This window comes from Lactuca serriola, chromosome 9 (genome assembly GCF_051521515.1).
Source record: "Lactuca serriola cultivar US96UC23 chromosome 9, Lser_US96UC23_V15, whole genome shotgun sequence".
NCBI lineage: Eukaryota > Viridiplantae > Streptophyta > Magnoliopsida > Asterales > Asteraceae > Lactuca > Lactuca serriola.
Window position 1 is genome coordinate 23,492,566 of NC_136416.1, and position 15,162 is coordinate 23,507,727.

Consider the following 15,162-nt stretch of genomic DNA (forward strand, 5'->3'; position numbering starts at 1 on the left):
TCGTCGATTTCATCTCCCTCACATGAATGTGTCCAGTCTATGACTCGCCGAGTTGTATGAACAACTCGTCGAGTCCATCTTCATAAACTAGGGAGATTGCCTTGGACTCGCCGAGTTCCTCCTTGAACTCATCGAGTACGAAGATCTTCATGACTACTATGGACCCAGGTTGGCTGAGTCCCTAACCAACTCAACTCATACCCTTTATAGAAGGGTTTTGGGACAAGAAACTGGCCTGACTCGCCGAGTCCTACAAGTGACTCGACGAGTCCCTCAATGTCCAAATCTATTCTGACGATTTCAGCCAAGCACAAGGCATCCAAGACCCAGATCTAACCTCCTAGGGTCGGAATAACACGCAAAGCTGCTACCTTTGCATCCATGCATGGCCCTTTTTGCTCAAAAGTTCATAACAACCTCTTAAACTTTGCATGGGGAGTTCTAATGGCATAAAGCTTCCACCTTTATGCCTTAACTACTCCAAATACTCCCAGATCTGAAAGGATCTAGCTTGGGGACGTCCAAATACCACAAGAAATCATTCTTGGTCCAAAAACTTCATAAAAAAAGGGCTATAAAGAGATCAACCAAACTAGAAGTCAAGATGAAGACTTGATTACCAATAAGTGCAGCAAATGGGGTGAATCTTCTGGATCTACTTCTTTCTTCTTGAACCCCCAACCTTCTTCTTGTTCATCCAAGCTTCAAGAATGCTCAAAATCTCACAAAATGGCTCACAAACTCAAGGGAAGCTCTAGGGTTTCGCGGGTAAGGGTTTGGGCAATGGAGGCTACAAATGAGGCTGATAGAATGAGAATGAGATGCTTAAATAGGGCACCAAGTCCCGAAATTAGGGTTTCCTAACCCAGACCAGACTCGACGAGTCAGTCCCCCGACTCGCCGAGTCGACCACTTAATCCGCGACACAGTACTCGCTCCTACTCGTCGAGTTCCTCCCTGGACTCGACGAGTAGACTTCTTGACTTCGGGTTTTTCTTTTCCTTTCCTGGTCTTCTGAATTTGGGGTGTTACAGATACAATGAAAGGAAAAAAAACAGAATATATAGACTAGCTAATTAGGGTTTTCTAGCTAATGGGTCAACATAAGACCCAATACAAAATAAAGCTCATAATCTTATTAGGCTAACATTATTAAGAATGCTTAAATGATCTAAAAAATTTGTACTTCCTTTCATATGAAGAGTATGAAATTGTTCCTTGAGATACAATTGATTCGAAATGTCTTTTTTTTTTTTTTATAAAACTACTCAAGCTTCTCCCAAATCTCCTTTTCCATTCATATCCCATGCATATTTGCAAGTACATTCATTTCAACACATGCGGATCATACTTGCCGTTCTCAAATATAAATTGGCATATTCGTCATCATTGGCTTTACTAGTCACACTTGATTAGAAGCTTTACTAGTCACACTTGATTAGAAGTAGGAGTTGGTTTCCCCCTCAATGCCTTGTGTAGACCAGATTGAATCATCAGCCAAAGTTGATTCTTCCATCATATTTTTTACATCGAACCTCATGGGAGGGAATTGTGACATTTATCTTATCTGTACCTCAAAAACATTATTATATACTAGAAAAAATATACACCAAGCCTTTAAATAATACATTCAACAAAGCCACAAAGGAATTCTAGGAAAGAGAAGTGGGACCCAACGGATATGCTTAAATACTAAGTCTTTCCTAGCATGAACCTTTTTTTGGACATGTACATACTCATAGCTTGCATATAATTATATTGTACACAAAAACAATCAACTGAATCCTCGTTTCTAGTATGGAAGATCATAGGAAGTTGTAACGACAAAGCATACTATAGAGTACGGACCTTCAAGGTATCGAGACATTCCAATACGAGCAATAGAAATTCATTTTTGATGTGGAAGTTCAGACAAAATTGTAACCCCACACAACTACGCACCTTTAAAACTGAGACCTCCCTTAAAACCTGAAGCTCTATATCACTTGTTGGGAAATAGCCTCAAAACCCTCCAACAAACTCCCAAAACCAATAATAAAAAAGTAATTGATTTATTAAAACAAATAATCGAACATAAGAAAGTATATGGAAAACAACCTTTAATCCACCGACCAACAAGTACAACCATCCTTCTGTATGTTTTTCTTTTTTGTTCATTTAGTCCCAAATTTATGTTTTCATATTTTTAACATCAAGAGGTTTTATTTTTCTACCATAACCCGATAACATATTAAAGTAAAAGTTATTTTCATCTTTTACAAGTTAAGAGTTGGTTGGCTTCTATTGCCATTTTTATAATTGGATGATACTATATACCTATATACCACTCTCATCCCTATAAAATACTTGGCGGAATTGTGCAAAAATAAAATTATATATTCCAAATATTGGTAAATCTATATTGTTGAAAATGAGCATATCTTTGTATGGTATTCTATTTATTGTGTGCCGTGTAGCAGATGTTAAAATAAGTTTAGCAACTTTTGTTTATACATACCAAAACAAACCAACACTTGTTAACCAACTGTTTGCATTTTTGTTTACAAAAATAGTACAATTGGAATAAACAAATTGCCTAAATAGTTCTGTTTGATATTCTAACAAAGTTTTTTATAAACAACACACTTTGCGAAAATCCTATCTATTATATTTAGGGGGTGTTTGGATAGGAAAAAAAATGTTTATTGTTTATCATTTATTCTCACTACAATAAGCTAAGTTTAAGTGTTTTGATAAAATCCTTAAAAATCAGTTTATTGTGTTATAAATAAACTAATTTTAATAAGCATCTTCCACCTTGCTTATTGCTTATTCCCACCACAAATAAGCTAACAAGTTAATCCAAACAGCCCTTAAAATAACAAGAACTTGCTTGTTACTAGAAAAAATTATGCAGTATAATATTAAAGCAATATTAAAAACCACACCCATAAAAAAATAAAATTCATATACTTGTTTTTCATTAATTTGTAATACATTATTATATCGATATTAAAAACCACACCCATAAAAAAATAACTCCATATAATGAACCGCAAAATAAAACTCTAAAACCTTAATTATTCCAGTTATATTTTTTTAACATCTTCACAAACTGTCGAGAAGATTTATTTAATTATAATTAAATATTTACTACAAAAAAGAAAGAAATAACCTTAAATTAGATATTAACTTACATAAAGTAAAAAAAACAAAAATCTTATTTTTAAACCTCCAAAAAAAAATAAAAAATAAAAAAAAAACTTCGATGCTATCCGTTCCATCAAAATTGTTTCCGCCAAAATCAAGCTAAAATCAACTCCGTTCCCTTGCACAACTCCACTTGTGGAACTCTGCCAACAAATATCATATCAATATTCAAAAATCAAAATGACTAAATTACACTTTCAGTCCCTGCATATAGCTAAGTTTTTAAAATTTTCCTCCAAGAAAGTTTGCTTTCGCAACTTCGGTCTTGGTAACATTTTTCGAAACCAAAATTGCAAAAATCAATTATATAAACTCAGGATCAAAAATGTAATTTTTTTTTGTGTGTGTGTGTGTGAGAGAGAGAGAGTTATTGTGTGTACCTTTGTTTAACTTTAATCATTCCTGTCCCGGTAAGCATTGGAATCCCCATAATAATACATTCACTGACACCTTCAATCTTATCCACTCTCCCATTAACCGCTGCATTAAAAAGATGATCCGATGTCTTTTCAAACGACGCCAACATCAGCACACTTTCCTTCATCTTCTGAATCCCAAACCTCGTAATCCCCAAAACTTCACCTTTATACGTCATCACATCCGCTAAAAGCATCATATGTCGGATATCGATACTCATTCCATGACTTTCCATTGTGTATTGGATTTCTTTTATAATCGACCTTCTTGCAGCTTCGATCCCGAGTGTGTTTTGTACTTCCAGAATGTGATTACTTGTTGTTTCGTGTCCATTTATCCCTTCCATTCCCATCACTGCTTGGAGCCCCGTCCTGTCAGCTTAACAAAATTACTAAAATACCCCTCAATACTTGTGTATTTATTTATTATAAATTGTAAAATGTAAAATGTAAAATGTAAACTAACCCTTCTACAAGCAAGTTGAACTTTTCCTGCTCCTTTTTCTTGTTTATCACAGCTCGTTCGATTGTACCAATTCCCTAGAAATATTTATAATATAAAATTATTAATTTACCAAATTAATTTGTTTTTTATTTATTTTGTTAACGTGACTAACCTTGACAACGACTGATGGAAGCCTGTTTCTGTACCAATGAAGATCAAAATAATATTTGTTCCTATCATATGGAGGATTAATTTCAAGTTTATAATCATCCAAGATCCTGATATGCTGTAATCCATAACAAATATATATATATTTATATATCAGAGGATTATAAAAAACAGTTTTCAAGTACCAAATTATATCAACAATTCTTACATTTTCCTTGAGTTTGATTTTAGGAGTCTTTAGAATGGAATCTTGAACAGTGTAAGCATTTATATTGAGTTGTAGTGCTTCGATTGTTTTCTTGTCAAGAGAAACAACAATAGATGCGGATCTTAATCCCAATACAAGCTTTATACTCTTTGCAACCTGTGAAACACAAAATCTCAATATTTCAATTTTCAAGAGAAAAAGACGGAAATAACCCTGGAAAAAGAATAATTATATCTAACCTGCCCCAAAAGAGTTCTCTCCATTTTCCCTTTCACCAGTTTTGCAAATGACACGTTGTCATTTGTTCTAAGCTTTGCAGTAATGACAGGTGTGCTGATTTTCTTGGCTGCATTTAAGATTTCCTTTATACGAGGAACCCCGAGAGTGACATCTGTCATAAACTTAAGGACACTACAATTATTTAGAAAAAAAAAATTAAATTAAATATTTAGAAAAAGGATACTCATGCTAGCAACTCCAGCAAAATGGAAAGTTTTTAATGTCATTTGTGTCCCTGGTTCTCCAATACTTTGAGCACCAATTGCACCGATATTTGTCCCAGCATCAATTTTTTTAAGATGATAACGTGAGATGCAAGTTTCCATGAACACCTATATAAAAAATAAAAATGAATCTTTGTTTTTTCTTTTCGAGTTAATGAGATTAATAGATATATATTGAGAAATACCTGAAGCTGTTGAGGGGTGATGCCAGATACACTTTGAGCAACATTTTCAAAAACTAATGATTCATCATCATTAAGTTGTCCACGTGGCATGATTGCTTTCATTGTGAAATCCAATGTTGTTGCAATATTTTCAAGAAATTGTTTTAATTTCTTCCGGAAGTCTTCAGAGCAGCCTCCTTCTGGAGTCATATCATGCATTGAAAGACGTTCTTCAACCACCTCACGAATCTCTGTAGGAGACATGCCTTTATGTTCCCCAGAAGGACATGTATTCTTTCATTTTAAAAAAAAAAAGTTATTAATTAATTAAAAACTTATAAGTGTTATAATATAAATAGTTAAAAATACCTTGGCTTTATCCAATAACCTTGAGAAATTAAGAGGAAACCCTGATTTTCCTTCCATTTGAGAAGGATCTCTTCCATCACCACCATATGTAAATTGAACAATACATGCACTTGCATCTCTCACTGTGTTATCATAGTAAACTGATAAATCTTCCAATCCTTTGATAAGTTTTCTAGACATGTAACCTGTGTCAGCTGTTTTCACCTGTGTGTTGACACGTTACAAAATTACTTTAATACCCTTTTACTCATTACTTTTAACACTTCGTTTTTTTTAAAAAAAAAAAGAAATTACCGCTGTGTCCACAAGACCTTCTCGCCCTCCCATGGTGTGGAAGAAAAACTCAGTAGCTGTTAAACCACTGTAAAAAGAATTTGCTACAAACCCTTTTGCCTGAATTGAAAAAATATATATATAAAAGAAAGGTGATAGTTAAAAGTATGAGGGGTAAAAATGTAAAAACATACAGCAGGGGTTTTTGACATTCTTTGAAAATGGGGAAGACTTCTGTCTATGAATCCATTTGGAGCTCGTTGACCTCCAACTGATTGTTGACCAACACATGCAATCATTTGACTTATGTTGATTGGAGAACCTTTGGACCCACATTGAGACATAATTAAAGGGCTGTTTCTCCAATGTAGTTTTTCCATACAAACCTGTTTATGTAAATTCATTATTACACTTAATAGTTGATTTTTTTTTTTTTTTAAAAAAGAGATAGATATTAATCTATTATTACCTTTCCAGTTTCATCTCTGATCTTATTTAGTACACCAGTGATCTCAGCTTCAAGGGTCTGAGCAGCATTACAACCAGGTTGTAACTTGAGCTTTCCATTATTAAAATCCAATATAAAATTATCACATTTTTTATTCCCTTCAGATATGATTCTATTTGTGTTGTCATTCAAATTATCCCCAGGTTGCACATCATCAATTCCTATTGAGAATCCATGGTTTCCTATCCATCGAGCACTGCATCATAAATATAAACACAATAAAACTTAATATAACATATCTTACATTAACTAAATGTCTAAATCAGATTCAAGAAACATAAATAAATAAAAAAAAAAGGTGACCTTAGTTTTGCTAAACGATTCATACAAGCAGCAGCAGCATGTGAGTTGTAATCCCTAAGAAGAACCGAGTAAAGTCCATCCTTGTTGCCATTCCCTGTTGCATTATTTAATTATACAAGGGTATTTTTGACATTTCTAAAAGATTTGAAAAAGAAAACCAACCTAAAGTAGCCTTCCCAAGCTGCCCACTTAGAAGCTCACTATTATGAATGTAGATATATCCATCATTAGGGCACATAGTTTCATAAGGTTTGACTCTTTTTCCACTTGGCTTTGTGTAACTCTTTTCAGTAACAGTAAGATTCAGATAAACTCTCATATCTGCATATGGGCGCAACAATACACTAAACAGCTGTTTACCAGTCCAAAGCTCTATTGGCTGCAACCAAAACAGTTAAAATAAACCAATTTCAAACACAGAATAATTGACATAAATACCCCCATAACAATGTTATTTTCAAACCTTGAGTATAACAGGAGTTGGCAAATCAAGAGGATCCATTGCATCACCCATATAACAACACATAAGTGCAAATGAAGCTCGATCATAGAAAGTGTCTTTTCTTGTTATAAGGAAAGAAGATGTCAAAAAATCTTGAGTTGATGCAACCAAAATCTCCCCATTCTTTGGTGTACATAAATTGTTCTGAACCTGTGTGATTGAAAACAAATGATATGTGATATCATAAATTCATAGTAATTCATAACTAAAGTGTGGTTAGTTAATTAATTGAAAATGACAGAATTACCCCCATGAGCATAAGAGCTTCTGTTCGAGCCTCTTCTGTTTGTGGAACATGCATATTCATCTCATCACCATCAAAATCAGCATTGTAAGGATTGCAAACAGATTCATTGAATCTCAATGTTCTCCATGGCATAATCCTCGCCTACATACAATAAATTAATCAAAAAAAAATGATAATAATATTTTTTTTATCAATCATCAGACTCTCACCCTGTGACTCATGATTGACATACGATGCAAACTTGGTTGCCTATTAAAAAGAACAACATCTCCATGTATCAAATGTCTGTCAACTACATCACCAATTTTCAATTCATCAGCCAAACGCTTTCTTGCATTGATACTCAATGATCTGCAGCATCAAATAGCATCAAAAAATCATTCATTCATTCATCAAAAAAATCAAAATTCATCACCATGAATGACTAATGACACCAATACTTACAGCATACTACCATCTGTCTTTCTTATATGCTTAGCACCAGGGTATTTAATAGTTCCATTACGTACAGCATGTCTTAATCTCTCTATATTGTGATTTGAAACTCTCTCAGGGAAAGTTAAAATCTTAGCCATTAAGATAGGAATTCCAACCTGAAACCAATAAAAAAAAAAAAAAAAAAAAAGAAATCAAATTCAAGAATCAAGATCATCATCAATCATGAGAAGCCAATTGTCAAAAGTCAAAAGTCAAAACAATTAAAAAAACCTCTGTAATCTTTAAATTAGGATCTGGAGAAATAACTGTTCTTCCAGTATACTCAACACGTTTCCCTGATAAATTCCCTCTAAATCTCCCTTGTTTCCCTTTCATACGTTGAACAAGACCAGACATTGGTTTAGTGTTTTGCATATTAGGTGATGGAGGCACACGAACATCACTGTTTATATATAGTGCAACAGTAATTTGTAAATACTCCCAATTTTCCTACAATCATAAAAGGGTATAACTATAAATAGTTAAAACATTAAAAAAAAAAAAAAAAAAAAAAAAAAAAAAAAAAGTGATGATAAGCAAAACTATACCATGGTTTTGTTAGCAGCACTTGGGTCTGATAAATTTTGATTAAGAAGAGCATTGGCTTTTATAATTTCAGCCAATCTCAAGGTTACATCATTCTCATTGCTGCATGATAGAAGAGAGAAACATTGGTTTAAATTTTAAAGAAAATAATTAGTTTGTAATGTTAAAACATAAAAAAGTGAACCTTGTTGCTCCACCATCAACTTTGACAGAAGGGCGAATAGGTAATGGAGGAACAGGAATTACTGATATAATAAGTTTCTCAGGTCTATCAGCAAGATAAAGCAAATCACAATCCTGTAACACAATGTAAAAACAAAATCATAACAACTTTGATTCAAGTTCTTTTCATATAATAGTAATACTTTCATTAAAAGTCATAGAAAATGGTACCTCATCCACCATCTTCTTAAAAAGTTTAAGAACTTTGTCAGGGTTTAAATAAGGTGACAAATTGACAGGTGTCTTTGACTCCTTGAGGTGAGAAGTAGCAACAGTTAATTCCTTTGAGGTAGAATCTTGAACTTTGCTACGATCATGTACAACTCCAACTGTTCCAACAGCCTTTTTCACTATACCTGTAACAAATTATAAATCAGCATTAGTGAAAATAATAAACAAAACACCTCATCTATGAAAATAACAAGTAAGAAATGAACCATTTATGTAGCCACATCTGGAGCATATCACTGCCTTCTTACTACTTGCCATAGCAGTGCACCTTTTCACTACCTTTTTAAAAGTTTCATTCTTTCTTAAATGATCCAGTTTTGGATTTCTCATCTTCTTTAAATAGCCTACACGTTCTTCCTCCACCAACAATATGCGTGAACATGACTGAAAAGAATAAAAAAAATGGAAATGAGAAAGGGAAAAAGAATTATAGAGCTTGTTTGCAGCTATAATACCTTGCATATGCACTTCAAAATGTCCACAATATGAGAAATATATCCAACATTATAAACTGGCAACACAAGTGTCAGGTAACCAAAGTGACCAGGGCAATTTTCAAATTTTCCATGGCATGTGTCACATGTGCCTGACTTGTTTGGAGGACCCTGAAATACCAACAAAAATGTCTTTCAGAACTTCATAGACAATAACAAGTAAAAATAACTTATAACTACATGTGAACAATAAAAATATGTAGCATAAGGCTAAAAGCAACAACATACTCTCATAGCTTCTTATACAATTCAGAGTACTCTTATGCAAGTATGCAACACATCAACATTATGATAAAAGTTACACATATATTGTTAAAAATTGCATTTTTCCACGTTTAGTGTTTATTTTAGAGCTCATGGTGTGCAACAATGGTGTTTAGTACAAAACTCTCTGTATTAACATCAATTTATTAGTTGAATGCGAGTAAACTCCCTTAGTGTAACAGGGCACAATGCCTCAATTCTACCACTCACGATCACATATCTGCTATGCAAAATGGGCAATACATTTGAAATGAAAGGTAGTACCCGTCGATCAATTGCAGTTAAAACAAGTGAGATAACATGTATACGATGCAGAGAAAAAACAAAGTACCATGTGTGCATCCAACAAGCCATTGGGAACAGGGCTTTTGTCCTCTTGACTAACATAACATCGGGAGCAAGAAACCTGAACTTCCCCCATTTTGAGAACATCAGCGTCAGAAAACATTGAGAACTTAATGCTCTTGCTGTCATTAAATCAAAGATTTTGAGCAGAATCAGTATGATTATAAGCAATTGAACTATTGAAAATGGTATGAAATGATCATGAAAACTCTTACATCCTTCGGGGGCCTTTATCTTCGACATAAGGTTGTTTCGTGAATGTGAGGGTGGTGTCTTGTCCTCTATTGCTATTCATCGCATGCGCCATAGATCATAGGTTGAACCGGAGGGGTTTGCAGTTCGTTCAAGTAAGGGGTAATGGTGGGGAGAGGGTTAACAGTAAACGCATTAGGGTTTTAGAACGGTTTATTTTTTCTCGAAGAGTTAAAGTGGTTTGGAGAAAAAACTTAGTTCGACATTATACTCGGTGCGGGTAATATAACTAGGGTGGCAATAGCAATTGTGTCGGGTCAAAATCCATCAATGTCTATGATACATATAATTATTAAGGAAAATAAAGTAATTAATTTTTTAGGATGTTCACATCTAAACAACTATTTTTTATTTTATACATTTAAATAACAAATTTGTTGTTTTATATATGATTATTATGACCTGTAGAATAAATTAGTTTTTTTATGAAAATAATTTACTACATCTAAACAATTATTAATAAAATTTATGCTAACATTATACGAAATCAGTAAGAATAAAAAATGAAAAGTTCAGATTTTTTACAAATTTGTAGTAAAAGAAGATGACGTATTGGGTGATAAGATGGATGTAACCAAAATAATAAGTCGTAAATAAATTTTTAAAATCTTAATTAAGTCAAATATAAATTATTAATTGTTATTCTTTATGTTCTAAATTTAATGTTTACTTTTGACTTTTCAAATGTTTAGTTTTGAACTTTGACCTTAAATATTTTTATTTGTGTTATATATTACTCGATGAAACTTATAACAATGAAAAGACATTTACAACACAATTCATTTATATATTTTACATCAAATATTATATATCAAAAACCAAAAATATTTAAGATTAAAGTTGAACAATAAAGACTTTAAAAGTCAAAAGTTGACAACAAATATGGGACAAATATAGTATTTTTAAGGAGGGGGTGTTAGTTTCCCACCAATATTTTTATTTTTATTTTTATATGCATGTCGTAAATATATCAAAAAAAATATATCATGAATCATTAAAGTATATTTAATATATGTGTATATTTCATGTATAACTAATTTATTTATCAACCGTCAATTGTCATATTTTTGTTTATGTTGGATAAATTATATCTGATTCTCATATTAATTTATTAAACATTAAATTTAAATATACAGCTAAAATAAAAATGAACTAAAAATATAAGTGGATGTTTATGCTGGTGTGCTTAAAGGATACCAAATGATCATTTTTCGGATTTTTTTTGTGGAAAAAACATAAAGCCAACGAACTAAAATGTTCGGGATTTAACCGAAAAAAGAGATTCCTTCGATTCCAAAATTATTAAAATTCATGGAAATGACAATTTTTTTTCAAGAGTTCCTTCTTGGAAATGTTAAATTGAAACTTCCATGTCCTCCGATAATCATCACAGTATCTTTGCAAGAGTAAAGGACAATGCCAATCAAATTTCGAATTTTTCAACTTCAAGTATCTCTGCTACCAGATATCAAATAAGTTGGAGATGCAAATAGTACACCCCCTTAAGCCTCTTAAACTAATAAAAACCAAATTTTTGCTACCATCCATATCCGAAAGACCATAAAATTTAAAAATGCATTATCCCTTCCTTTGGAACCAATCGCAAATGTCAATAACAAAAAAAAGTCCAATATGCCAAATCCTATGATCATCAAAATACAATTTGTTGTTGTTATTGCACCATTTTTAAAAAAAAAAAATTAAACCATTCCACTTTACCCTTGAGCTATCCATAATCTTGATGGATACTTCTAACAAAAATGACCCTGTTATTTTTGATAAACTCCAAAAAAAACCATTTTGCCCTCTATCCATTTTTATACCAAAACATCCTTTTGCTTTTCTTCCCCCTATCAATCCATAACCATAAAACCAAGAATAAACTTGTATCTTTAATAATAACATAAAAAAGACCATTTTGCATTTTGGAAAGATCTTAATCAATTTTTAGTTGTTTATCACAAATTTAACTGCATGAATGACAAAATCATCAAAGCATAAAGATTTTAAGGGTAAAGAATTTACTTGTTGTTGTACTTCTGTAGAGATCCCAAGTTTTTTTTTTTTTTTTTTTTTTTACAAATCAATCTATCTAAAGCTTCACATTAAGAAATCTAATCATCATTGCATTACTAAATACTAACCAATACCTTAACCATAAATTAACAAAAAGGAAAAAAAAAGAATAAGTTAGTGTTTGGAAACTAATACCCTTCCACAATATTAAAACAAAGCTGATAATTAGCAAAAGAATGACCAAAAAAGATCCTGCTTCCATTTTATATCTCTTGATAATGTGATCTGAAAGGAAGATGTACCATTAAGTTGAAATTTAGGGCTTAAGATCATAGGCTTTCTCCTCTCTCATGTCTGAAAAATATCAAGATCGAGAGTGAAACAAAACTAAAATCCATATAAAATGTTCACAAAAAAAAAACATTTTTAGGATTACCTGATTGAGAGGGGTTTATGTAAGAACAAATAGAATAGAGATATTCATTTCCTAATGTTATTCCCAATTTTATCCTACAACAATAGAAACCTGAAAATGAAAAATTAACAAAGAGAAGTTCACATTTTATCATTAATAAAAAAAGAATGACCTTCTGGATCTAAGTTTCAGGCTTCCATCATGGAAAAAAACTTAGCCATATTAGGTTTTAATGACTAAATTGTATTCCTACAGCTTGTTGTGCACCACTTTCATAAAACCACAATGATTATTCAATCTAGAACTCAATGTTAGCACTTTCAAGTTATCAATTCACATAACTAATGAAATATAGTTTAATAACTTATCTGTCCACTATATGATCCCAAACCCATTGTGATGCCACAAGACTAACATGTCACAGGAACAATATTTTTATTGGCTGCAATGTGAGCAACTTCCAATACTTTTTCAACTTTTGACTTTTCAATGGCGTTTCAAGTTCATCGGAAATGAAGTGGTCCTTTGTTCCTACATATACAATTTCAATCTGTTGTCCATTAAATTCTTAAAAGTAAAAAAAATTCAATTTTTAGTGTCATAATGCTTATTAAAATTACATAAAATTGACCATGGGATTTGGTCCAGGGTTATGCTCCAACAAAAAAAACAAATCAACATAAGGAATATGAGAACAGTTCCTTACCATCAAATTGGAATTGAGAGTGAAAGAAAGATAGAATCATTGGTTACCTTCAAATCAGAATTGAGAAAGAGAAATAGGGAAAAGAGAAGGATGAGAATAGTGGTGGTGGTTACGTTAACCAGCGGTGAAGGAAGTGGTAGCGACTTCAATTAGGCTTCGATTGACGGTCCTGTTAAGAAATTTCAATGACAAGCATCTTCCAGTGGATGCCAATCTAGAAAGATAGTGGGATATATAGAAGAAGATAAAGAAATTTAAAAAAATTAATTAAAATACCTTTATGGATGATAAGAGGCGGAACAATCATCAATGGTGGTGGTGCTTAGGTCGGGTGATGAGCTAGAGTAGTGATTGTGGCTAGTAATTAGGGTACCAAATATTGAAGAAAACTAAGATGTTATATATAAGACGGATGTAACTGATTCAATTGGCTTTAACCTATTCAATTTGCTCAAATTTAGGGAATGGGAGTTCAAGTTTGACTGATTCAAGTTGTTGATCGATAAGATCTATTTTTTCTGCGATGCATAAAAGGTTTTTACATAGTGCATTTTTACTTATACGACTTAAAATTCAGCATTTGACCAAAAATGCTTTATAAGGTAATATATATATATATATATATAATTTCACAATAGATGTAAAATTGATACAACACTTAACACTTACTGTTTGCTCAAGTGCAAACTCAAGTTCTTTCATTATTTCAGTCATTGTTGATCGTTTTTGTAGAAGCATTCTTAAGGTATTGATAAGCATCAGATGCAAAACAATCCAAAGAACTTGATCCCATTTCTTCCATTGCCCGAGACTTGGATTTAAGCACTTAAAAGCAACCATCTTTTTTCCTTCCTAAAGAGAGAGAGAGAGAGAGTTCTCCTTTGTACACACCACGTCCTATTCGCTTGTTGTAACTAAAGTTGTCAGTGGCTGTAACACTCGTGTTTCTAGCCTAGACATTTATATTGAGTTGATAGTCTAGGTTAACCTTTGTAACTCATTTTGAAGAAATGAAAAGGAATTATGTGTTTTATGCTTGATTATTAGGGCTTAATTAATTAAGAATAAAAATAAGCGTCAAAATTAAAGTGTAAGATAAGCCCGATATCTTTACATAAAGTTGTAGTGGTCGAAACAAGGATTTCGGGGATACAAAGAATACCAAAATCCGAGTTATAACGAAGAAGTTATGACATGTCGAAGTTTCGCGACAAAACCGACACGGTGCTGAATGTCGTAAAAAGTGAGTTTTCGATAAACTACTTTTTAGCCTTAGTAATTTAAACGAAAGTTGTAGTATTCGTTAAATCGAGAAGTTCGATAAAAAGAACGCCAAAATCTGACTTCGTATGAGGAAGTTATGATTTTTCGAAGTTTCAGCTTAATAGTAGACAACTAAAAACTCGAATTTTAGATCGAGTGATTTTTAGCCGACACAACCTAAATGAGAATTGAAGGTCTCGTCATTAGGAGCACAACGGTAAAACGTCTGACGAAAACGGACGTCGGATGAAGAAGTTATGAATTTTTAACGGATTTCATGTCCCGGTCTGTTAAAAATAATAATATAAAATTTAAAGTCAAAATTAGCCGACGAAGTCTAAACGGAAGTTGTAGAGCGTATTTTAGCTACGCATGCATATAAAGAACGTCAAAAACGGAGCTCGTATGCGAAAGTTATGAATTTTAGAAGATTTTGGCACAAAATTCGAGAAATTTCGCATAGATAAGCTTCACCCGGAAGTGCCACGTGTCCTCGCTTCGCATGTGCCACGTATCCGGAACCTGCTGAGTCACCGAAGCCACCTGGCAAGATGTGTTGCCTTTCCTCGCATGCGAGACTGCCCCGTGTCCTCTTCTGATTCGACCGAAGGGAGGCCCAATCCGAAGCAGCCAGCT

General features: G+C 32.8%; 1 protein-coding gene across 1 annotated transcript; it reads right to left on the bottom strand.

Annotated features, from left to right (window-relative positions):
• Positions 1–3,095: 3,095 nt before the first annotated feature.
• On the bottom strand, positions 3,096–10,323 carry NRPC1 (nuclear RNA polymerase C1). Its single transcript, XM_079019015.1, has 26 exons — positions 10,090–10,323; positions 9,861–9,996; positions 9,227–9,376; positions 8,978–9,155; positions 8,712–8,896; positions 8,503–8,615; positions 8,321–8,420; positions 8,004–8,222; positions 7,740–7,888; positions 7,505–7,646; positions 7,296–7,436; positions 7,010–7,198; positions 6,709–6,925; positions 6,547–6,640; positions 6,205–6,439; positions 5,930–6,121; positions 5,757–5,855; positions 5,463–5,666; positions 5,115–5,387; positions 4,890–5,037; positions 4,666–4,817; positions 4,427–4,582; positions 4,223–4,336; positions 4,072–4,145; positions 3,570–3,977; positions 3,096–3,332 (listed from the first exon to the last, which is right to left on the bottom strand). The coding sequence occupies exons 1-26, from the start codon at positions 10,179–10,181 to the stop codon at positions 3,284–3,286; spliced, it is 4,209 nt and encodes a 1,402-aa protein (XP_078875141.1). The 5' UTR covers positions 10,182–10,323; the 3' UTR covers positions 3,096–3,283.
• Between the last annotated feature and the right edge of the window lie 4,839 nt (positions 10,324–15,162).